General features: G+C 44.1%; 1 protein-coding gene across 4 annotated transcripts in view; it reads right to left on the bottom strand.

Annotated features, from left to right (window-relative positions):
- The window catches only part of LOC121535315 (phosphatase and actin regulator 1), a 109,091-nt gene that overhangs the window by 8,395 nt on the left and 75,496 nt on the right, over window positions 1-25,200 (bottom strand). For 2 of the 4 annotated variants that reach the window (XM_041842261.2, XM_041842258.2), the window contains exons 3-9: window positions 17,982-18,062; window positions 11,145-11,366; window positions 9,873-10,287; window positions 6,178-6,353; window positions 5,895-6,051; window positions 1,912-1,976; window positions 421-482 (exon numbers count right to left, since the gene is read on the bottom strand). In XM_041842261.2, the coding sequence (XP_041698195.1) occupies window positions 421-482; window positions 1,912-1,976; window positions 5,895-6,051; window positions 6,178-6,353; window positions 9,873-10,287; window positions 11,145-11,366; window positions 17,982-18,062 (1,178 nt within the window). The remainder of the gene's footprint in view (window positions 1-420; window positions 483-1,911; window positions 1,977-5,894; window positions 6,052-6,177; window positions 6,354-9,872; window positions 10,288-11,144; window positions 11,367-17,981; window positions 18,063-25,200) is intronic. The other 2 variants (XM_041842262.2, XM_041842259.2) reach the window with 1 other exon arrangement.

Below are 25,200 nucleotides of genomic sequence, written 5' to 3'. Positions count from 1 at the left end.
AATAGTACAGTCCCAAGCAACACTACATTACTGCATCTGGGCGTGATAAAGGGCTTATTGTTTACTAAGAGAATGTAAGACTAGTTGTATGAGGGGATCGTTATGGTTTGCTCACAAATGCCAGTGCCAAGGGCACTGAGGACACGACCGTCCCCTGGGGTGATCTGGGAGATGTAGTGCTGTGACTACCACTGATTTCACACCTTGCTCTCCTCTCACGCAGAGTGAGTCATTGTTTTGCTGTTTGTTTTGCTGTGTCTGTCCTGTCCAACACCTTAAAGAACAACTGTGAGCCTTGGCAGTTGGCACGCTGTTTGCCCATGGGGGTTATGCAGCATTTTTCTAAAGCTATTTTTGTAGTCAGGATGGAATTGGAAGTTCCACAGCTCCTACTTTTTGGAAGCCCCTCTCCTGCCTTACCTTTCGCGTTAATCGTCGTTTTATTTCCCTCTTCTCCTCCAACTCCTCCTGTTCGTTGAGCGCTGTGAGAAAACACAAGGGGTCAGAGGTTAGACCGTGTTTCAGGGCACACATGATGAGTGGGCTGTGCTGCTTAGGAAATGTTTTAACACTACTGGAAGGAGAATAACACCTAATTTACATAATTAAAATGCAGCACACAAACACACTTCTTAATATTCTACATCGCTGAATTTCTCAAAGCCTTCAATGGTTTATCATCTTCATCATCTTCATCATCGTTGCCTGTTTGTAATGTAGGACTATTTGCATTGCAGAAACGGAGGAAGGGAAATTCTGTTTCTCTATCCCCCATTCCCACATGGCTAGTTCAACATTCCTTAACATGGGGTTGGTTGGCTGGTTTAAGTTACATTAAAATAAAACACATTTCTTGCTTCTAGGGAACAAATGGGAATATTCAGACCCAGTCATATCCAGTTTTGCTCAGAAAAGAGAAATACTTCCATCTCACTAGAGATTACTCTTATCCTTTTCCATGGATGCTCTCCAAACTAATTATCAGAAAGCACCCTCTAGCTTTAGAGGGAAGGAGTTAAAATCAAAAGGAGGCAGAGGACTGAAAACATTCTATACTTGCTAATCCAAAACGCACCACAGAGTTCTGCGTTAAATGCATAACTATACCACTGTACTCTTGGTTTGGAGTGCCAGTCCAAACAGAATGTTCCATTTGATAAATGGGCTGCAGGTAGCCTAGTGGTTAAGAGCGTTGAGCCATTAACCGAAAGCTTGCTGGTTTGAATCCCAGAGCAAACTATGTGAAAAATCTGTCAATGTGCCCTTGAGCAAGGCACTTAAACTTAATTTCTCCTGTAAGTCCCTCTGAATAAAAGTGTCTGCTAAAATGTAAATGTAAATAAAGACATGCCCCATTTATTTAACCTAGGCTATGTTGTGGGGGAGACTGCCATTCCTGGAGTCTTACACCCCGCTTTTCCTCTCCTTACACACACTGCCAATCACAGAGCAACCTCTGGGAGACCAAGGCACTGGTGGTAAACTGGTCTATGATGAAAGCAGAGGAGCCCAAGCTGCTAGCGCCTGCCTGCGTCTCTCTGATACGGAGTGTGTTTGAGCTGAGAAACCAGCCTCCCTGGCCCTAGCCAGCATCCTGAGGGAACCACACCGCCTTGCCGTCCTCAAATGAAGGAGAGAGAAGAAAGGCAAGATGTATGCCACTGGCTCTTGGATAAGTAGGCCTCTGAAATAACCAGGGCAACTGTGGTTCGAGGCGGCTAGCATAAAATACTTATTAAATGTGGACTAATATGGTACATTAGGGTAAGTCAAGTCACTGGGAATAGTTGTAAAAGGGAGAACATTAGAGTGGTTTAATAGTGAGGTGATTATTATCAGTAAATTGCTACTGTCCTGTCTATATAATGATGATGTGTTATAATGGTAGGTTCAGGAAGTAGAGGTACATACAGTACTCACGTTTCAGGATATTCCTCTGTTCCAGTTCCTCAGCACTGGGCCTCTGACTCAACTGCCTGCACAAACACACGGTCAAGTCAACCGAACAGTAAATAGTCAAACTCAACTTCAGATGGATAGTACAAAAACCAAAACATGATAAACCCCCTGAGCAACAAAAGCAAACTTTGTCAACTAGCCTAATCTCCATAGACGACGACAACAGGACCAAACATGGGCAACTCAACCTACATTGATAGTAGGGCTGGGAATTGCCAGAGGCTTTACAATACTTAGGTGCCGATACAATATGTATTGCGATGCGCAAGATTCTGTATGTATTGCGATTTGATACTGTGATCTCATTGCGATTCGATGTTCCAAACATATTGCTCACTATATGTCTGCTGCAGAGAGACGAGAGCGCATGAGGAAACGAGTTTTGATCAGTCATGGAATAAGTGCTGAAAAGATGTTGGCTCACTATTTAAAAAGATGGAGAACAAGCTATAGGATGAAAAATACAAGAGTTTTGGCACAGGTACAGCCGGCTAGTGCTAGCTAACGCTAGCACGAAAAAATAAAATAAATAAAAAAGACCCACACTATTTTTTTATATTTTTTTACAACTTGATACTTTGAGTCTACAGAAACACATGCAAACATGGATATTTCTCAGTCCCTTTAAACTAAGCGGCTCACTTTCCGGTTCTGTGCGTGTCATCTCAGGACAAATCACATGACAAAAAGTTCAGTTTCTCTTCCTACTCAGTCACTCCCCTGCGGTCACTTCTCCTTTACAGGACTCCATCCAGCCAGTGTTATCTAAGTGACAGTTGAGTGACAGCTTGAGTGCCAGCCAGCACCAGGGTGACAGCTATGGCTGAGTTGGCAGGTCAGGACGGATGGCATCTCAGTCACTATATCTATTCTCTGACAGACATGAATAGAAACTGACTGGATTCAAGGCAGTGAGCCGCAATATTCTGTGTACAGGGCTCATGCCTTTATCTCAGTAAAACCTTCTTTTTTTTTTTACCAGCACCAGTATTGTCAAGGTCAGGATGTGCACATCACCCTAATTTTCTTCATTGAGTTCTTACATTTACTTCCAGACCAGATAAACCAGATTTCGTAAATGGTGTTATTCACACAAAATTATATGCTGTAACAATAGCATACAGCACCACACTATACAGTTCAGTCAACCATGCCCATCTCTATTCTCCCCCTCCTAGTTACTTTGTCTAGGGAAGTCACATTGAGATTGACATTTTTCATGTGATTACATCTCTTTTCCTAGTTGATCCAGCGACTTCTGCACCACGGAGGAGTGGAGCAAGAGGGAAACGCAAGAGAGACAGACAGAGACAGACAGAGAGAGAGAGACAGAGAGAGACAGAGAGATGTAGGGAGAAATAAAGAAAATAGGGAGGGAGAATGAAACTGTTTGAGAAACTCCTGAGTGGCGCAGTGGTCTAAGGCACTGCATCGCAGTGCTAACTGTGCCACTAGAGATCCTGGTTCGAATCCAGGCTCTGTCGCAGCCGGCCGCGACCGGGAGACTCATGGGCGGCGCACAATTGGCCCAGTGTCGTCCAGGGTAGGGGAGGGAATGGCCGGCAGGGATGTAGCTCAGTTGATAGAGCATGGCATTTGCAACGCCAGGGTTGTGGGTTCGATTCCCACGGGGGGCCAGTATAAAAAAAAAAAATGTATTCACTAACTGTAAGTCGCTCTGGATAAGAGCGTCTGCTAAATGACTAAAATGTAAAAATGTAAATGTAGAAAGCAAGCAGTTGAAAAGAGTCAACACTTTGAAAAGTTTACATTCCTAATTTATGCCTTTACCCTCTTCCCTTTTATTATGCGTGCAAGGTCGAGAGAGAGAAATCTTGTATCAAATCTCTTTGACATCAAGTGCCTGACATGACTGGCTGAATACAGTATGACATTCTAACAAGGTCGGTGAAAATGCTTTTAATTTGGTTTGTTTGGAATAAGCTCTGAACACAGTAGTAGCTATTCGGACTGTGTGGGGACATTATGGATGATGGCTAGAGCACCTCAAGAGGTTTCTGCCTGAGCCTACATGACGGGTGTCTGCTGCTACAATGTCCAGGACCCAGAGTTACTCAAGTTACAGAGAGACTGATTGGTTCGTCTTGTGTTGTCTCATCTCAGTGTCTCGCTCGGCTGCACGCGTCCCGGAGAAACAAGACAGTGAGTCTGCTAGACGTCTCCGCTTCTCAGCATTCTGCTCGCAACGTCAGCTCAGCGTTCTGCAGATCTACACAGACACACGCTGGCGCTGACCTCAACCCAACCTCAGACAGTCTGACGGACCTCTGCGCTCATCCCAAACCATCATAAAGCATCGTTGTTATACAAGAGGCCATTGCCATATTCATAATGACATTACATAAGGAATTACACAATACGTTTGATGAAATGACCAATATGAAGATCTATTATACAGTCTATTAAGTCTTCATCAGAATAAGGAGAAGAGATGGTTGTCATAATGACCTCCTTCAGGATTACAACCATCCATTTGTATTGGCGTGCCAGAGAGCTGCAACAGAGGAGCACAATGCACATGGCAAATAGCATGAAATTGGGAGTCATGACGCTGCTAGTGTGTCCCAAATGGCACCCTATTCCTTATATAGTGCACTGCTTATGACCAGAGCCCTATGGGCCCTGGTCAAAAGTAGTGCAAAATATAGGGACTAGGGTGCCATTTGAGACGCATACAATGGCACTGCGTAAAGGACAGTGAGACATGGAGCGTTTTGGGAACAACATAATGCCTTCTGGGAACAACACACCATGTGCCAATCACAGCATGGAATAGTTGCAGAGTACGCCCTCTTTTTCTCTTTAACACCCAGTCTCTTCTCCACACATCCGTTATCTTCCCTCTTCTACTCCCTCCGTCCACCGCTTCCTTCACTACCATCTCATTGTCTCCCTACTGGCCAGGTCTGTTCTGTCCAAACAGCATCCTGTTCAGTGATGGTAGATTCCTTCAAACCATAGATTAATTGATAAAGAAGCATGACTAGGTCATGTTCTCCTTGGATTAAAAAGAACCCATCTGTATATTGCCATATTGAAATGGAATCTGAAACCATTAAAAGTGTTACTGCTGTGTTTGTAGGAGTGTGTGATCACTTCATATGGGCTTCTAAAGGTGTCTGTTCCCTTACCTCAATGTGTGTGGTGGTGCTGCATGTGTGAGAGCTGTTGGTATGGGCTAGTGAGTGAGTGAGTGAGTGAGTGAGTGAGTGAATGAATGAGAGAGATCCGTCAGTATAGCGAGAGTGTGGAGGAGTGGTGTGGTAATCCTTGGCATATATCACTGTGGTGATTCAGTGAGCGAGGGAGGACGGCAGGCAGTGGGAAGAAAAGAGGGAGGGAGAGAACGTAGAGAGATGATGCATTGCTGAAATTAGGTCAGCTCAGTTCTCAGCGCCCCTCTTAACGAGGTGGAGGGTTCATCTTTAAACGGATGGAAAGAAAATAATACAACTAAACTGATGGAAAAGTGTTTTGATAAAAAGGAGGCTTCCATTGCGCTTTCAAAAAGCCAGATGGGAGTGAGATTAGTCATAGCTAGTTATGTTAGCGGGGATATCAGACCATTTTCCCAAAGTGGGCCACAGTGCAAGATTTGGCTGTTGACAACAGTTTCCTGAAAGCTCTGTTATAGAGGAGAAATGGACACGCCTTTCAAAACACATCAGAGAGCTGTTGGCATTGCAGAAGAGGCATGCTTGGTCTAGTGCTACATTAAGGATGTTGAAGATATTTAACATAAAATGGACACGTCGCTCTATTTATGAAAATACAATGGAGTCTGTTCTAGTCACTATCCATCTGTGACTCTAATAATTGCTCTACTGAAAAGATCCTGGTCCACCTTGCAATCCTCCTTTGTTATAAGAGTTCTGCATGGGCAGGGTGTATGTGGCGCGTGCCCTCTCTCTCACCGTGTGAGCTTGGTGCCTATCTGCTGCCTGGACTCCAGCCTCTCCTCGTCAGTCTGCACAGGCAGGATGTTCTTCTCCTCCAGCTCGCTCTTAGATGGACGGTTACTCAGCTTGACGGCCAGAGAATCCTTCCTCAACACTTTCAGACCTAGGGTACCTAGACACAGACACCAAGCATTAATAAAATAAATGACCAGAGCCAGGGAACCTACACACAGACACAGTTAAAACACAACATTATCCTACCGTGTGTGTGTGTGTGTGTCCACCATGGTGATCTTACTTGTAAAGAGAGAGTCATCATCATCTTCATCATCATCATCCTCGTTTTTGTACATGCTGGGCAGGTCCTCATAGTCGGACTCGTTGGGCATGTTCTCTTTGTCGTCCTCGTCGATGACCTCAGAGGGCACCTGGCTTCTGTCCAGCAGACTACACTGACCAGAACGCATTGCATTGCTGCAGGGAGAAGAGAGGCCAGGGGGTAAGTGTTAGTGGTAATGATGGATAGGATAGAATCTTCATAGTTATCTCTCCTATCTACCACTTTTCACTTTCCCAGTGTGAATCTAATGATTGCTATAGAAATGCAACAATGTGCTGTAGAGAGCCACTATGACCATGACTCTACAAGTGGTTGACTCATTCCCCATCTTCTGTGTAGTCATCTTAGAAAATGGCAGTCTGGCTGGAATTGCCTTGACGCACTCGATGTGCGAGGTCGAGGCTGTGCCATTCCTGTATCATGGTCATTAGCACCAAATTGTCCACCTTGACTTGCAGCCATTGAGTTAGTGAGACAGACACACATATCTGGTTATCCGAGCCATAGGTTCCTAGCAGGGAGTTCAGTCTATGACCGCCACATTAGCCTACATACCATTAGAAAAGGTTGGTGACCACTGATCGGCGTCAAAATCACTTTCGGAGTCAAAAAGCAAATCGAGATCTAGCGCTCAGAATTGTTTCAAAACATGACCCAAAAAAATGTAAGCCTATGCAACATTGCCTAATAAAAAAAGTTATGTAGGAATGAGATTTGTGCAGTAGGCCTAATACATTATCACAGCATATTGGCTATGCTTAGCCTGCCAATATTGTTCTTCTCAGATCACACTATTATATATCAAAACTCAAGCTTTGATAAGAAAATAGATACGTTGTAGTATCACTTGTGAGGCACAGCTGAGCATAAATTGAAATAAAAGTTTTTTTATTTTACTGAACTGATGGTACCAGCATCTGATGGTCAGTCTCAGCTGAGGGAGAGAGCAGCAGAGGGTCCCTGCACTCTTATTTCCTCCGGTGAGACTGACCAGAGAGAGGGGACACGGTCTTCCACCTGATGGTGAAACTCAAGTCACACCACATTATTTCTGCCTCATGCGCAAATTCATGTTGTTCCTATGATCAGAGAAAGTGAAATATTCCTCAACGTTAAAATAGACATGATGAGCTAATAATAGTAATAATAATAATAATAATAATAATAATAATAATAATACAAATGTAGGTCTATCGCAGGTTTATTGACTACTCATTCATTGCAGATGCAGTGCTGGTTGTAGCGCGAGTGGAAGTAGGGAGAAGCGCATTTTATGTTTTGTAAAAGTGTTTAACATGAACTCACTCAAAAACAGCAGCTCTTTGCTGTATTGTTTGACAGCCTCTCTCTGGTCATAGTTTTAAAAGTTATGAAATCTCACATAGGCAAACTTTGCTGTGGGGTTGTGGAAGCTGTAGGCACAGTGATTTGAGCTATCCGATTGGCCAGCACAGTAGGCGCACTTGATTTAGCTCTCCTGGTCCGCCAGGTAGGCAGAGTCCCTTCAGACAAATGTTTTGGTTCAAAATTGGAACACTTTGCCTACCCGGCACGCTGAGCTTCTGAATGAAGTGCACCTGCCGCAAACAGTACAAAAAAATACGCAAGGCTTTATCGTTGGCTTTTCTACAGAAATGTTTGGTGATAGACTAGGAATGCCTTGAAGATCGCGGTTGGTGATCACAGCATGAGATAGTTGTCCATATCCTTCACATCACAGACCATTCAGGTTCAATGAAACAAAGTGGTCAATCAACTGGGTTGATGAGGGGCTGGTTCCATATTGCAGTCAGATGTAGATAGGGGGGTTTAATATACATACCACACAGCTATTTACATTTTAGTCATTACAGTTAGTGAATGCATACATTTTAGTAATTTTTAAAAATTTATTTATTTATTTCATTTTTTTCATACTGGCCCCCCGTGGGGAAAAAACCCACATCCCTGCCGGCCAAACCCTCCCCTACCTCGGATGACGCTGGACCAATTGTGCGCCGCCCATGGGTCTCCCGGTCGCGGCTGGCTGCGACAGAGCCTGGACTCGAACCAGGATCTCTAGTGGCACAGCTAGCACTGCTATGCAGTGCCTTAGACCACTGCGCCACTCGGGAGTCATGTTTGACTATCACGCTGTGACTAACCACAAGTCCCTGCTGTGTGCGTGCATAAGAGGACCCGCTGCTGTGAGGCGGTATCATACTCATGCATACATAGTGGCGCAGTGGTCTAAGGCACTGTATCGCAGTGTTAGCTGTGCCACTAGAGATCCTGGTTCGAATCCAGGCTCTGTCGTAGCTGGCCGCGACCGGGAGACCCATGGGGCGGCGCACAATTGGCCCAGCGTCGTCCAGGGTAGGGGAGGGAATGGCCGGCAGGGATGTAGCTCAGTTGGTAGAGCATGGCGTTTGCAACGCCAGGGTTGTGGGTTCGATTCCCACGGGGGGCCAGTATGAAAAGAAAAAAAACTAAGTCGCTCTGGATAAGAGCGTCTGCTAAACGACTAAAATGTAAATGTAAATGTATAATCTACCTGAATGAATAAGAGGTCTGACATTTGGTTGCAGAAATAAGAGATCCCGGTCTATACAAATGATATGATAATACTGGCTGTACCAACTCAATTCAGTTGAAAGATAAGGGAAATGGAGAACAGCTGATAGATTCATTCTGGTTGCGTTTTTTTATCTCAAAATTGGGACAAAAAAACGCAACCAGAATGAATCTGCAACCAAGTGTTACATAAACTACAGAGAAATGACATGTCCAATTCACCAATACAGGGTAGAGGACAAGACAGGCTGTGGCATCAGTTGTGCCAGGCTTGCCTCTGGAGGAGGCCTGTGTGCCATGGTGCCACATACACACAGTCTGCTGTCAAAGTGGGCCACCCTGTACCAGTGGAACAAGGCGAGCTGGGTCAGACCTCTACATCAAAGCCACATGGTGGCAGCCTGACCCCAATATCACCAGGCAAGGGGTGACCTGACCTACAAACCAGCTGGACCTGCTATACAGAACAGATAGTGCGGCTTCAATGCATACAAGTCTTCAATTTTGACTATTTACCTAGGGTGAGTGTTGGAGATAGAAATATATGATACAGAACGGATGTTACACTTCACTCCCATCATAAAGTTTTGCCATCTAAACTGTATTTTCTTTTTTTTTTATTACCCCCTTTTTCTCCCCAATTTCTCTCGTCTCATCGCTGCAACTCCCCAACGGGCTTGGGAGGCGAAGTTCGAGTCATGCGTCCTGCGTAACATGACCCGCCAAACCGCGCTTCTTAAAACCAGCCAGCCGCACCAATGTGCCGGAGGAAACTGACGACCGAGGCACGCCCGGCCCGCCACAAGGAGTCGTAAAGCCACCCCCCCGGCCAAACCCTCCCATAACCCAGACGACGCTGGGCCAATTGTGTGCAGCCCTATGGGACTCCCGATCACGGCCGGTAGTGATACAGCCCGGGATCGAACCCGGGTCTGTAGTGACGCCTCTAGCACTGCAATGCAGTGCCTTAGACCACTGAACCACTCGGGAGGACCCGCCATCTAAACTCTTAATGTCTACCTGCAACTTCCTGGACAAAGACTATTCAACCATAGAGATCCATAATGGTTTTATTTAATACTGTGTATACAACAACTCACTTCTCCAGCCTCTGTAGGTTGAAGGCCAGCGTCTTGTTGAGCTCCTCGATGATGCGGCTGGGGGCGTGGCCTTGCATGGAGCCGTACTGCAGCTGGAGCTGATGGCCGTGGTTGTGTGCGTGTCCGTGGTTATGGTGGTTCCCGCCCCCCTGGAGCCCCTGGTGGAGGTTGGCTAGGGCTGTGAGATGCGAGGGCAGCAGAGGGCCATGGTGGGGGGGGTGGCCTTGGAGGTGGCCCTGGGGAGGGGGGCACTTCTGCTGGGAGAAGGTGCTGAGGGGGGAGGGTGAGGGTGAGGAGCAGGAGTTGTCCTTTACCCCTTGAGGCACACAGATCATCCCCTTCTTGGGAGGTAGAGGAGGAGATAGCTTGCCTCCCTGGCCTTGCATACAAGCCAGCTTCATCTGCTGGCAAGAGTCTGGACAGAGAGACAGATGGGTAGAGAAAGAAACAGAAACAGGTAAACATAAATGTAACTTTTTTCTGAATAGCAGTAGCAGAGTGCTTTGACTGAACTAAATATGCTTTGACATGTCCATTCTTCCACGATGTCTTAACTGGTAAGTATAAGTAGGACTGCAGATTAGTGTGTCCTGACCAGGAAAATGTCTTGGCCCAGGGAAAACCCAGGGCTCTAAGCACAATCACCAAGCCATATTGTAAAAGACGGGCGACAGTCGGATAGAGTAGATAAACATGACAGTGTACAGTAGAATGTCCAGATTTGATTGAGCAGGGAGAATTAGATTAGGCCATTGCCACCTCCAGCAGAGACAGACAGGCAGACACAGACAACAGCTGACCTGGCTACACTGGGATTTAATGACGCTAATCTCTCCATCTGCACAGACACAATGTGTGTGCGTGCACGCGTCTACTGACAATAGGTTTACGATTATTCAACTACATAACTGTCTAAAACTTTCACTGTGTCTCTGTCTCAGAGCTTTGTACTGTAAGCCATTTTCCAGTTCAGTAAATCGTTTCAGTGCCAAACATGATTACATTGTATATAAAATTATTGTCCCAATGTCCCCGTTGTTGACAGGTCTGAGCCTTAGATGTACACCTATGTTTGTCCTTCCTTACCCTCACCCTCAGGGGAGACAACTACAGGAAGAGCCTGACTGATGTCGTCCAATCCACTTTCCCTTTGTTAAAGGAGATCAGCAAATCTTGTTCAGGGTTTGACACATTAACAGTGCCTTTGTTTTAGTCTAACAAGGGGCATCAGTGGCAGGGTCGCTGTAGTTGCTGGTGTGTGTGTGTGCTTACCTGTGCTGTAGTTGGGGATGCTGTGGTTGGGGATCCTGTTGAAAGGTTTGGGTGGGAGCGCAGGGGGCTGTTTGTGGTACATTGGGGTCTTGGCAGCGTTGTCCTGAACATCACCGGGGAAACCAACAGATTTCTTGGAAGGCAGGACCATGGACGACTTCATATTAGAGGGCTCCCGAGTGCAGCCTCCGCCCTCCATCGAGGATCGGAACTCCACGGTTGCTGGAGAAAGACAAACACCAAATATAAACATGTACAGACAACTGGAAATGAAACTGTCTATGAAGGTGAAGACAACAAATTATGTGCTGCATCATTCAAGTGAACATGAATGATATGGTAGTGACACACACAGAGTATACTAAACATTAGGAACACCTTCCTTATATTGGAGTTGCACCTATCCTTTGCCCTCAGAACAAGCTCAATTTGTCGGGGCATGGACTCTACAAGGTGTTGAAAATGTTCCACAGGGATGCTGGCCCATGTTGACTCCAATGCTTCCCACAGTTGTGTCAAGTTGGCTGGATGTCCTTTGGGTGGTGGACCATTCTTGATACACACAGGAAACTGTTGAGTGTGAAAAACCCAGCAGCGTTGCAGTTCTTGACACAAACTGGAGCGCCTGGCACCTACTACCATACCCTATTCAAAAGGCATTTTAATATTTTGTCGGGCCCATTCACCCTCAATGACACACTACTCTGTTCAATAACTCAAGTCATACTTAATTTCAGGTTCTTCAGCGATGAGTATATAAACTACTTACAACTCTTCCCCACAATCAGAACAAATCATTCTCAGCATAACAAAAAGAGAAAGTGGAGTTTCCCGAAAGAGTTAAATGGTGATATAAACAAACTTATCCAGGATGAGACTGGTTTGGTAAGATGGAGAACTATATAAACAAGCTAGTCCAGTGAAAGCAGATGTATTGTTAATCAAATGGCTATCCCCTTTTGTATTTTTTTGCACTGACTATGCACATTCACTGGACTCTACCCACACACTACACTACACTGACACTCCAACACACACACATACACACACACGGCTGTTGTGGTGACTGTATTACAGCCACACCGGTGTTCACGAGTCATGAAGGCAGTCAAATTCCACGTGACCGTTTAGTCACGGTAATTAGGCTTCTCCAAGATCTGATGCTCATTAGTAGCCTACCAAACTTGCTAAGTGCCTGGTACTCAGCACTCTATTGTCCCTCTAATCACTCTGACATCAATTAAAATGTATTCGAAAATCTAATCAAACACTTCATGAGAAAATTTTTCTCCATAACAATGCACCTTTATAATAAAAGCATTACATGCATAATTGCATTTGCAGTCACTTTTGATAATGGTGTTTTCCGCTAATGGAACATTTGTGCTTATAGCCTACTACCATGTGCGCATTGCTGTGCTTATAATGTGAAGAAAGTCTGATAGTTTTAGCTTTACATTTTGATAAACTTTCTCATCGGTTGCGTCAGCCACATTGCTTAAAAAATATTTTTGGATGCTAGTGGTTGTATTAATTTAGGATCTATCGCATCCCACAACTGTCCCAGAATATGTTTGGAATATTTATTTCCTCGCACAGAATAGGTCAACCTTTGTACTATGGGGGATAGTAGATTGACATAGGCTAGTGCTTTTGCTGTTCGTTAGGCCTACTCATATTGTTGGCTGACGAAAGGTAAAATGTGGACAGTTCTTCCAATTTCTTCAATATGCACAGTGAGCCCCACATTTTGTTTTTGATTTTTTGGGGCTTACCCGTTTTGCATGTTATTTTGGCATTAATACATGTCACATACCAGTTTGCAAACAATATACAGTGGGGAGAACAAGTATTTGATACACTGCCAATTTTGCAGGTTTTCCTACTTACAAAGCATGAAATCCAGAAAATCACATTGTATGATTTTTAAGTAATTAATTAGCATTTTATTGCATGACATAAGTATTTGATCACCTACCAACTAGTAAGAATTCCGGCTCGCACAGACCTGTTAGTTTTTCTTTAAGTAGCCCTCCTGTTCTCCACTCATTACCTGTATTAACTGCACCTGTTCGAACTCGTTACCTGTATAAAAGACACCTGTCCACACACTCAATCAAACAGACTCCAACCTCTCCACCATGGCCAAGACCAGAGAGCTGTGTAAGGACATCAGGGATAAAATTGTAGACCTGCACAAGGCTGGGATGGGCTACAGGACAATAGGCAAGCAGCTTGGTGAGAAGGCAACAACTGTTGGCGCAATTATTAGAAAATTGAAGAAGTTCAAGATGACGGTCAATCACCCTCGGTTGGTCTGGGGCTCCATGCAAGATCTCACCTCGTGGGGCATCAATGATCATGAGGAAGGTGAAGGATCAGCCCAGAACTACACAGCAGGACCTGGTCAATGACCTGAAGAGAGCTGGGACCACAGTCTCAAAGAAAACCATTAGTAACACACTACGCCGTCATGGATTAAAATCCTGCAGCGCACGCAAGGTCCCCCTGCTCAAGCCAGGGCACATGTCCAGGCCCGTCTGAAGTTTGCCAATGACCATCTGGATAATCGAGAGGAGGAATGGGAGAAGGTCATCTGGTCTGATGAGACAAAAATAGAGCTTTTTGGTCTAAACTCCACTCGCCGTGTTTGGAGGCAGAAGAAGGATGAGTACAACCCCAAGAACACCATCCCAACCGTGAAGCATGGAGGTGGAAACATCATTCTTTGGGGATGCTTTTCTGCAAAGGGGACAGGACGACTGCACCGTATTGAGGGGAGGATGGATGGGGCCATGTATCACGAGATCTTGGCCAACAACCTCATTCCCTCAGTAAGAGCATTGAAGATGGGTCGTGGCTGGGTCTTCCAGCATGACAACGACCCGAAACACACAGCCAGGGCAACTAAGGAGTGGCTCCGTAAGAAACATCTCAAGGTCCTGGAGTGGCCTAGCCAGTCTCCAGACCTGAACCCAATAGAAAATCTTTGGAGGGAGCTGAAAGTCCGTATTGCCCAGTGACAGCCCCGAAACCTGAAGGATCTGGAGAAGGTCTGTATGGAGGAGTGGGCCAAAATCCCTGCTGCAGTGTGTGCAAACCTGGTCAAGACCTACAGGAAACATTATCTCTGTAATTGCAAACAAAGGTTTCTGTACCAAATATTAAGTTCTGCTTTTCTGATGTATCAAATACTTATGTCATGCAATAAAATGCAAATTATTACTTAAAAATCATACAATGTGATTTTCTGGATTTTTGTTTTAGATTCCGTCTCTCACAGTTGAAGTGTACCTATGATAAAAATTACAGACCTCTACATGCTTTGTAAGTAGGAAAACCTGCAGTGTATCAAATACTTGTTCTCCCCACTGTATATATTTTTTTAATCATTGAGTTAATAAAGCCGCATACAAACATGGTATCTTTTTTGCTTTCTTGAGCAAGGCAGCTCCAAAATGCAGGTGTTTCAGCCTAGCTCAGTGCTTTCTGTGGTGGTGGGGCAGCCATCTGAAAATACGGAGCATAGGTGTTGGTACTGTTCTATAGTTGCGCCATAATTAGCTCAGTGTTCTGTCACTCGTGGGGACAGTACGTCACCACCAAGTCTAAGGGTAGACCTAAAAAAGTCAAGCCCCTTGGGTGCTGCCATAGAGTTACATTAGAAGTGCCCATCCAAGAAGGCTCAAGGTCATTGGCCACAGATAAAATGACGTCAAATCACGTTATATCTACAGTAGCTTTGATTGGACTGATCATGTCAACATCATACTTTCAAAATCTTAGCTAGCAGTCATCATCATGAATCAAGTCGACAATCTACTGGCAAATCCTTTTTAATCCTTGTCATATGAAGAGAAATAATGAAGATAAATTATAGATAAAACATATCGGTGCTCATCTGCCATAAACATTACAACAAGTTGGAAATCGCAAATTCAACAATGAGTGGTTTGGAAGGAATCAGTGGCTAACTGCAAGCATTGCAAAGCAATCACTAGCCTGCTATTCAGTGGAGTGGCTGTGTGGTCCCAAGTCTGGGATTAAGGGTCTCTTTTCCAAGCTTAAAATTATTCAAACATTCAACATTGGCCATGCTGTCAATGAAGCATGATTTGTGCCGCGCTCAAAACCACTGTTAACTCTGAACTGCGAAAACTTGACTTCAGTGAGTTCAAGACAACTGTGAAGTCAGGAAAAAACGAGCTCCGACTGGGAAATACGTTTTGAACGGTCATCCAACTCTGAATTTTAAGTCAGGAACTCGGGCCTCTTTCTAGAGCTACGACCTGAAGATCAATGACATCATCATGATTCAACCTTGTTTTTTCCAGAGATCTCAGTTATCTTGAAAGCACCATAAATCCAGAGAATGCCAGACTTTGATGACACAATTTGCCCGCCGCGCCACCTTCCTATTCAAGTGAGCACAGCACAACAAGGTGAGTCCAAAAATGTATTGTATGCTGCTGCATAAATGTTGTAATATGCCATGGAGATATGTATAATGTAGCTAAGAAAGTAATACTAGCCCATGTGCCTCACCCTAATAATTTGGTTATTTACCCCTCTTAATTTTGCCTATTGTTCTGACTTGGTGGTGCACATGTAGCCTATAACCTGTTTTAGAGAAATGTAATAATCACATTTTGTAAAGAGTTGTCTGGTTATATGCCCCCTTTATTTATCCTACGGATCTGACTTGATGTACAGGGAGAACACTAAGAACGGCCCATGTTCTGAATTCTGTCGCTGTACATTTCAAAAGTGCTAAACAAAGTTAGATTGCCTCTTATCTGCTTGTCGTCCCCTTAGGTCATAGTTTGTACATCTCAAATGTTATTAGAAACCACATTTGTTTAAGCAAGTCAGCCAAATCAGCTATGGTTTTTTTTAAAGGAAGTAAATGATGCTGAATGAACTGCTGCCAGACAAGGCTCCGCTGATAGCCAGGTGTAGCAGTGGTAAGATGTTGGGACTGCTGTTGGGACAGCTTTATGTAGGCCCTAACAGTTTGTGGGCACCGTTTGTCACCGTTATAGTGCAATTAATGTATTTTTTAGTGGCTTTGCTGGCATGCATCCCACTTTTTTGCCCCACCAAGATTTACAAGCTAATATCGCCACTGAATATGTACCTCAGAAATTGGATAAGGACAAGCGCATTTGAGTCCCCGATGGGTCGGTCTTCACTTGTAGCCTGTGAGAAAGACCCAATCACGTGATGGAGTGCGCAGCACTCAGGGAGAAGCTCACAACGGCCACTCGCCACAAAAGGCATGGATTTTTTTTAGGGTGCATTACAGCCACACAAAGGGGATGCCACCGTGAAATTCTAGGCATTATCAAATGCTTGTCAAATTGTGAATGATGTGTGTACAGCCTGTGCAAAAAACTAAGCAGAGCTCATGCCTATGAAGCGACTTTTTTCAAATCATCATTCAAGTCGCATCATGCAGCGTTACAATGTATTAAAAATCAAAACATATAGCCCAACGTCTGTAGAACAACTAAAGTTACATTCATATCTTGAAAATCAAGCATATAGAAATACCTATTTCTTTGTTAACAGCTCAACACAGAATAGCCGCATGTGTGCACTCCCTCAAATCATTTGGAGAAAATATCCTTTCCATTTTATTCAGCTTTGTTCAATTGTATTCTTCATACTATAAAATAATGCCACGGAATTCTAAGCAAATCTTGTCTGCTAAATGAACTAGTGTAGCCCACATCCATTTGGCATAGCCAGATCAGGACCTAACATAAGGACAACTCAGAGTATGCTATTCTGGTCTTCTGAAATAGACTACATTTTCTTCATATCATGCTTCTTTAGACTAAAATAAATAAATAAATAAATAAATAATAGATTTATTGTGAAGGTGTAGGCTATATTACATGGATTTATTAGACTTTTTAAAATGTAGATGTTCCAAAGGTCTGCATCAGTGGCTTGTAGGCTGTGTGGAAGCCAGGAGATGCTAAATGTGTTTATTAATTAACGGGCAATTACCGTGAGACCGACAGTTATTTGCTTGACAGTCACCGGCTGACGAAATTTCATGACCTCCACAGCCCTACACACACCCCACACAAAACTGTATACTATCCAACCTGATTGCCTAGTCACTTTTACCCCTTCCTACAGATTACCTCAATCACCTCAACTACCTCGTACCCCCAGCACATTGACTCGGTACTCCTTGTATATAGCCTCGTTTGCTAATTCTTACTTTTTAACTCTGCATTGTTGGGAAAGGGCTCGTAAGTAAGCATTTCACAGTAAAGTCTACACCTGTTGTATTCGGCACAAATAAAATGTGATATTGACTGTAGCCTACTAGTATGTACCAGTAGTATAGTAATGGTTTAGGAAACTGGTTTATGTTCAGACAAGTTGTCCACAGAGAGGGAGGCAGAATGATTACATCACCCATCAGCTCAACTAAACACAGCATCTCTTAAACCCTGATGGACTTTCTCCTTCATCAGAAGGAGATATCCTGACTGACCGGGGGAGAACCTGTCAGATCCAAACATGTTTAGATAAAAAATATATATCTCACACACAAAATATATACACATAAGAAGTCTCAATCTGCTAGATTTCCTATATTTTGAGTATGAACCCTTTTGACAGGATAAGATAGATCTGCTCAAAATGAATGGATCATGAATGAATGACTTTCTGAAAGCTATGGAGCAGAACACACAATAGTCACACATCTCATTCACTGTAGGCTCAACAAAACGATGAGAGATGACCAAAACCAAACATTGATATGTCCTTTTTTTTTTAGGGGCACAGGATGAAGTGAATGAGGAAACATCTCACCTTTCTCAAAGATCTCCTTCAGCACGCCTCTCTTGATCAGCTCTTCTCTGCTTTGCCTTACCGACATCTTCCTCTCCAACGCTGAGGGGGAAACATGATTGTTAAATCATATAAACATAAATCAAATCAAGGGTGCAGAGGTGTGTGTGCAGGAGCATTCGTATATGGAAAAACAGGAGTATTATCTTCAATATCAAACCTACAGTAAATCCTTTAACAGGTTGTAGTAGAGCCAAATCAGAAGATTAGGAAAACAAGGATGCGGATTATGTTAGGATCAGCATCACCCAAGTAATCAATAAATTAAATATTGACAATTTTTCCCTGGTGATTTCCATAAATGTGTTCACTTGGCTCCCAACACTGTGATCGGCACACTTGGGACTGAACACTAACGTCATTGGAACTCTGGGGGCACTGATCATCATGGGTCCCGTGCATCACACTATGGGGACATGAGGGACGGGTGCAAAAATGTACATTCGTTTTCACTAAACCTTCACTTAGTCTAAAATATTATGAACTGGTGACCAACTGCCCATCAAAATCATTAGTAGATAAGTAAAATGGGCAGTGAAATGACAAAATGGTGAGGCCTCTAAATAGTCAAAACGAACATCTAATCCAGTTGTAAAGCACTATGTTAAACCAAGGAAGCTCTTCAAAAAGGCATGAAGGAGGACTCTAACCTCATTTGTAAGAATGATCAGACAATAAAAAGGCAAAAGGTAATGCAACATCACCTCCCATAGTAATGCATTATGTATGAGCAGGCATGTCCCAAAGTTAATGCTTCTATATTTAGCTCTCAGCAGTTGAGGGACTTAACCATTTTCTATCGCTGGGCTGAACAGAGGCAGTTTACCATCATGTTAGCAATAAGAAAATCTACCCCAGCAAAGGAACCAATTACGAACGTGAAATGAGGATCAGCAAAAACACTTGAGCAGCACACTGCGCAACAATCCCCCTGCAGGCCAATATAGAGAAATAAGGAGCCACAGCTCTATCGACAGTAGGGGCCAGGGCCAATACACCTTTACCAAAATGAATAGAACACAAACAGTATGGGCCCTCAATCCCCTCCACCCTCAGCTTCAACTCAAAAGGGAAGGCACAAAGGTGCACATGCAAATCATTCAAATGTCAGAAACTGTTGTGTGAGCCTCTAGTGCAGGCAGTCAGAGTGAACCTCACTCAGTGTTGTAAAATGTCACATCGCATAAAGTTATTATTATCTCAATATTGAGTCATTATGAGCTCCTCCAGGACATCCAGATTTTTTATACACCAAAACTTCAAAGACTAGCCAGAGAAGCTCGTTGGGGATGGGCTGGAAGTCATGTGTTGGCTGCTGCTGTGATGGTTTGGCAAGTAGACAGGATCAAAACATCCCTTCACTGTCCAGAAAGAGTCACTTCTACTCTGTCTTCTGGAGCCTCGGGAGAAGTGGAATTTGGGCAGTGTGCTATTTTGAAGAACTGGACTGCTATACCAAAATATAAATGCCATGAGCAGGATATCCACCTACATACTAGTACAGCAGACAGGCAGAGGAGTAGGAAAGCACTGATTATAAAAATAAATAAAAACTCCTCCCACCAGGGTTGTGCTCAATTCAGAATTGAAGTAGTAAACAGGATACAGAATTGCAATTCAAATTTGAATTAAAAGGAATTAATTGAATTAAGTGAAATTCAAATGCCTCTTATCTATATTAGGTGTAGTCTATACAATATATATATTGTACACAAAAACAAACATATCGTTATATACATGCATATAAAATATTGGATGAAACAATTGATCTTCAGGACAAACTCTTGGAATGATCAAGGAAAACAAAACCTGTATGTAAAGATTGTAAGTTATTATATTTATTTATGACCTACATTTTGTTCAATATGGGGATAATATGTCCCAGAATGCATTAGTTTAACTCTCAAATTGACCCTAACGCCTTAAAAAAGAAGCCAAACAAATGTAATGGTTGGTGGAAATACACTGCTCAAAAAAATAAAGGGAACACTAAAATAACACATCCTAGATCTGAATGAATGAAATAATCGTATTAAATACTTTTTTTCTTTACATAGTTGAATGTGCTGACAACAAAATCACAAAAATTATCAATGGAAATAAAATGTATCAACCCATGGAGGTCTGGATTTGGAGTCACCCTCAAAATTAAAAGTGGAAAACCACACTACAGGCTGATCCAACTTTGATGTAATGTCCTTAAAACAAGTCAAAATGAGGCTCAGTAGTGTGTGTGTGGCCTCCACGTGCCTGTATGACCTCCCTACAATGCCTGGGCATGCTCCTGATGAGGTGGCGGATGGTCTCCTGAGGAATCTCCTCCCAGACCTGGACTAAAGCATCCACCAACTCCTGGACAGTCTGTGGTGCAACGTGGCGTTGGTGGATGGAGCGAGACATGATGTCCCAGATGTGCTCAATTGGATTCAGGTCTGGGGAACGGGCAGTCCATAGCATCAATGCCTTCCTCTTGCAGGAACTGCTGACACACTCCAGCCACATGAGGTCTAGCATTGTCTTGCATTAGGAGGAACCCAGGGCCAACCGCACCAGCATATGGTCTCACAAGGGGTCTGAGGATCTCATCTCGGTACCTAATGGCAGTCAGGCTACCTCTGGCGAGCACATGGAGGGCTGTGCGGCCCCCCAAAGAAATGCCACCACACACCATGACTGACCCACCGCCAAACCGGTCATGCTGGAGGATGTTGCAGGCAGCAGAACGTTCTCCACGGCGTCTCCAGACTCTGTCACGTCTGTCACATGTGCTCAGTGTGAACCTGCTTTCATCTGTGAAGAGCACAGGGCACCAGTGGCGAATTTGCCAATCTTGGTGTTCTCTGGCAAATGCCAAACGTCCTGCACGGTGTTGGGCTGTAAGCACAACCCCCACCTGTGGACGTCGGCCCCTCATGGAGTCTGTTTCTGACCGTTTGAGCAGACACATGCACATTTGTGGCCTGCTGGAGGTCATTTTGCAGGGCTCTGGCAGTGCTCCTCCTGCTCCTCCTTGCACAAAGGCGGAGGTAGCGTTCCTGCTGCTGGGTTGTTGCCCTCCTACGGCCTCCTCCACATCTCCTGATGTACTGGCCTGTCTCCTGGTAGCGCCTCCATGCTCTGGACACTACGCTGACAGACACAGCAAACCTTCTTGCCACAGCTCGCATTGATGTGCCATCCTGGATGAGCTGCACTACCTGAGCCACTTGTGTGGGTTGTAGACTCCGTCTCATGCTACCACTAGAGTGAAAGAACAGCCAGCATTCAAAAGTGACCAAAACATCAGCCAGGAAGCATAGGAACTGAGAAGTGGTCTGTGGTCACCACCTGCAAAACCTGTCCTTTATTGGGGGCGTCTTGCTAATTGCCTATAATTTCCACCTGTTGTCTATACCATTTGCACAACAGCATGTGAAATGTATTGTCAATCAGTGTTGCTTCCTAAGTGGACAGTTTGATTTCGAGCAGTGTATAAAATGGCTATTCTAAGCACTAAGGTTAAGAGTATTTATAGATTGTTTCCAGAGAAAAAAGTGATACATTCTTTGGTATCTGATAGTGTGACCTGTCAGATTCAAAAAAACTCATGTTCTAAATTCTACTTCTTGTGACTGAAATTCTACATCATATGGGGTGTGGCCAATTCAATTCAAAATTTCCACTCATGAGTTGAATGGGAGTCAATTCGAAAATTCTGAATTGAGCACAACCCTGCCTCCCACCCTATACTGTGTGTGTGTGTGTGTGTGTGTCCTCATTTGATAAATGGCCTCATTATGTTGCCTCATAAAACATTTGATATCAAATGCAAAATGCTGGAGTATAGACCTTTTTATGAGCTTTTTGAGGAGGAGCGGAAGTGAACCCTGGAACCCCAAAGAATTTACGGTGTGTTTGTAAACAGCTGTTCCATCGCGGCTGTAAACAGCTAGCTAGCTAACTTAGTCTAGTTGTTTTCTCAAGGCCAAAATTAGCATTCGACCATAGTATTCACGGGTGGGATAGTCCATATCAAATTTTATTTCCCACATGCGCTGAATACAACAGGTGTAGACATTAGTGACATATTTACTTACAAGCCCTTAATAAACAATGCAGTTAAGAAAATAAAAAGTGTTAAGTAAAAAAAGGAAATGCAACAAATTAAAGTGCAGCAGTAAAATAAAATAACAGTAGGGAGGCTGTATACAGGGGGTACCGGTACAGAGTCAATGTGTGGGGGCATCAGTTAGTCGAGGTAATACAGTTGAAGTCGGAAGTTTACATACACCTTAGCCAAATACATTTAAACTCATTTTTTCACAATTCCTGACATTTAATCCTAGTACAAATTCCCTGTCTTAGGTCAGTTAGGATCACCACTATTTTAAGAATGTGAAATGTCAGAATATTAGTAGAGAGAATGATTTATTTCAGCTTTTATTTCTTTCATCACATTCCCAGTGGGTCAGAAGTTCACATACACTCAATTAGTATTTGGTAGCATTGCCTTTAAATTGTTTAACATGGGTCAAACATTTTGGGTAGCCTTCCACAAGCCTACCACTGTTGTGTCATCAGCAAACTTGATGGTGTTGGAGTCGTGCCTGGCCATGCAGTCATGGGTGAACAGGGAGTACAGGAGGGGACTGAGCACACACCCCTGAGGGGCCCCCGTGTTGAAGATCAGCGTGGCAGATGTGTTGTTACCTACCCTTACCACCTGGGGGCGGCCCATCAGGAAGTCCAGGATCCAGTTGCAGAGGGAGGTGTTTAGTCCCATGGTCCTTAGCTTAGTGATGAGCTTTGAGGGCACTATGGTGTTGAACGCTGAGCTGCAGTCAATGAATAGCATTCTCACGTAGTTGTTCCTCTTGTCCAGGTGGGAAAGGGCAGTGTGGTGTGCAATGGTGATTGCACCATCTGTGGATCTGTTGGGGTGGTATGCAAATTGGAGTGGGTATAGGGTTTCTGGGATAATGGTGTTGACGTGAGCCATGACCAGCCTTGCAAAGCATTTCATGGCTACAGATGTGAGTGCTACGGGTCGGTAGTCATTTAGGCAGGTTCTTAGTGTTCTTGGGCACAGGGACTATGGTGGTCTGCTTGAAACATGTTTGTATTACAGACTCAGTCAGGGACTTGTTGAAAATGTCAGTGAAGACACTTGCCAGTTGGTCAGCGCATGCTCGGAGTACACGTCCTGGTAATCCGTCTGGCCCTGCGGCCTTGTGAATGTTGACCTGCTTAAAATTCTTACTCACATCGGCTACAGAGAGCGTGATCACATAGTCATCCGGAACAGCTGATGCTCTCATGAAGGCTTCAGTGTTGCTTGCCTCGAAGCGAGCATAGAAGTGATTTAGCTCATCTGGTAGGCTTGTGTCAATGGGCAGCTCGTGGCTGTGCTTCCCTTTATAGTCTGTAATAGTTTTCAAGCCCTGCCACATCCGACGAGCGTCAGAGCCGGTGTAGTACAATTCAATCTTAGTCCTGTATTGACTCTAGCGGGATTTATTGTAAGTGTCCGGGTTAGAGTCCCGCTCCTTGAAAGCGGCAGCTCTACCCTTTAGCTCAGTTGCCTGTAATCCATGGCTTCTGGTTGGGGTATGTACGTACGGTCACTGTGGGGACGACGTCAACCATGTACTTATTGATGAAGCCAGTGACTTGTGGTATACTGCTCAATGTTATCGTAAGAATTCCGGAACATATTCCAGTCTGTGCTAGCAAAACAGTCCTGTAGCTTAGCATCTACGTCATCTGACCACCTCCTTATTAACCTAGTCACAGGTGCTTCCTGCTTTAGTTTTTGCTTATAAGCAGGAATCAGGAGGAGAGAGAGTTCTGGTCAGATTTGCCAAATGGAGGGAGAGGGAGAGCTTTGTACGCATCTCTGTGTGTGGAGCAGTCCCGTGTAGCTCAGTTGGTAGAGCATGGCGCTTGCAACGCCAGGGTTGTGGGTTCGATTCCCACGGGGGACCAGTATGAAAATGTATGCACTCACTAACTGTAAGTCGCTCTGGATAAGAGCGTCTGCTAAATGACTAAAATGTAAATGTAAAATGAGTAAAGGTGGTCTAGAGTTTTTTTTCCTCTGGTTGCACATTTAACATGCTGGTAGAAATTAGGTAGAATGGATTTAAGTTTCCCTGCATTAAAGTCCCCGGCCACTAGGAGTCTAGCTGCCTCTGGATGAGCGTTTTCCTGTTTATTTATGGCCTTATACAGCTCATTGAGTGCAATCTTATTGCCAGCATCGGTTTGTGGTGGTAAATAGCTACGAAAAAGATATAGATGGAAACGCTCTTGGTAAATAGTGTGGTCTACAGATTATCATGAGATACTCTACCTCAGGCGAGCAAAACCTTGAGACTTCCTTAGTATTAGATTTTATGCACCAGCTGTTGTTTACAAATATACACAGACCGCAACAATGCATAGACCTAGAACATGCATTGCCAACCTTGCACCTAGAGATCTAGCTACTCGGGTGCAGGTATCAGTTCCAGGACAGCCCTGACATTCTGCTTATTATTTGTATTAGACACTATTCATTTAACTATTCAATCTCTTGTTAGGAGTCAGATTAATGTCTAAACCCACTAACCATTTACATAGGCGTTATTTGTATGATATTAAAGTGTTGATTCTTTGATTTAAGTAATATGAGTATTTTTTGGGTCATTGAACATTCCCTGTTTGTTTTATTTGGTTGTCACTCACTCTCATTTTCTCTGATGATATTACACAGATTTGCAGCTGCAGTGGATGTCCTTGATTTATTAGTGGGTGTAACAAGCCCTGTATGGCTGACCTAGGATGTAACCCCTGTCCACAACAGCCACAAAGCAGCATCCATTATCTTACCAAAAAACATGATCTTGGTTGGGCTAGGATAACAGTACGTTAGGTCTCAGGGCGGGTGACATCAACACACGATGGCTACAAGGGCTTTGTCTCACTTGGTCTTTCCTTGATTACTCGCATCCCATCTCCTCACCTTTATTGGATGATAAAGTACAAGGTCCCTCCCCTCTGACCTTCTCCAATGGGTTTTTAGAAGGAGGCGAGGAATCGAGGAAGGATGAATTGAGAAAGAACCTAGCACTCACGTGCTACACTCACTGACTTCCTTCTCCGCATTAACCGCAGCAGGCATCAGCGCAGACAACTGAGTCCATCTAGCACCCACAGACTA

This window comes from Coregonus clupeaformis, chromosome 21 (assembly GCF_020615455.1).
Source record: "Coregonus clupeaformis isolate EN_2021a chromosome 21, ASM2061545v1, whole genome shotgun sequence".
Classification (NCBI taxonomy): Eukaryota; Metazoa; Chordata; class Actinopteri; order Salmoniformes; family Salmonidae; genus Coregonus; species Coregonus clupeaformis.
Note: the sequence above shows the minus strand (reverse complement) of the source record. Positions and strands in the feature narration are given on the sequence as shown.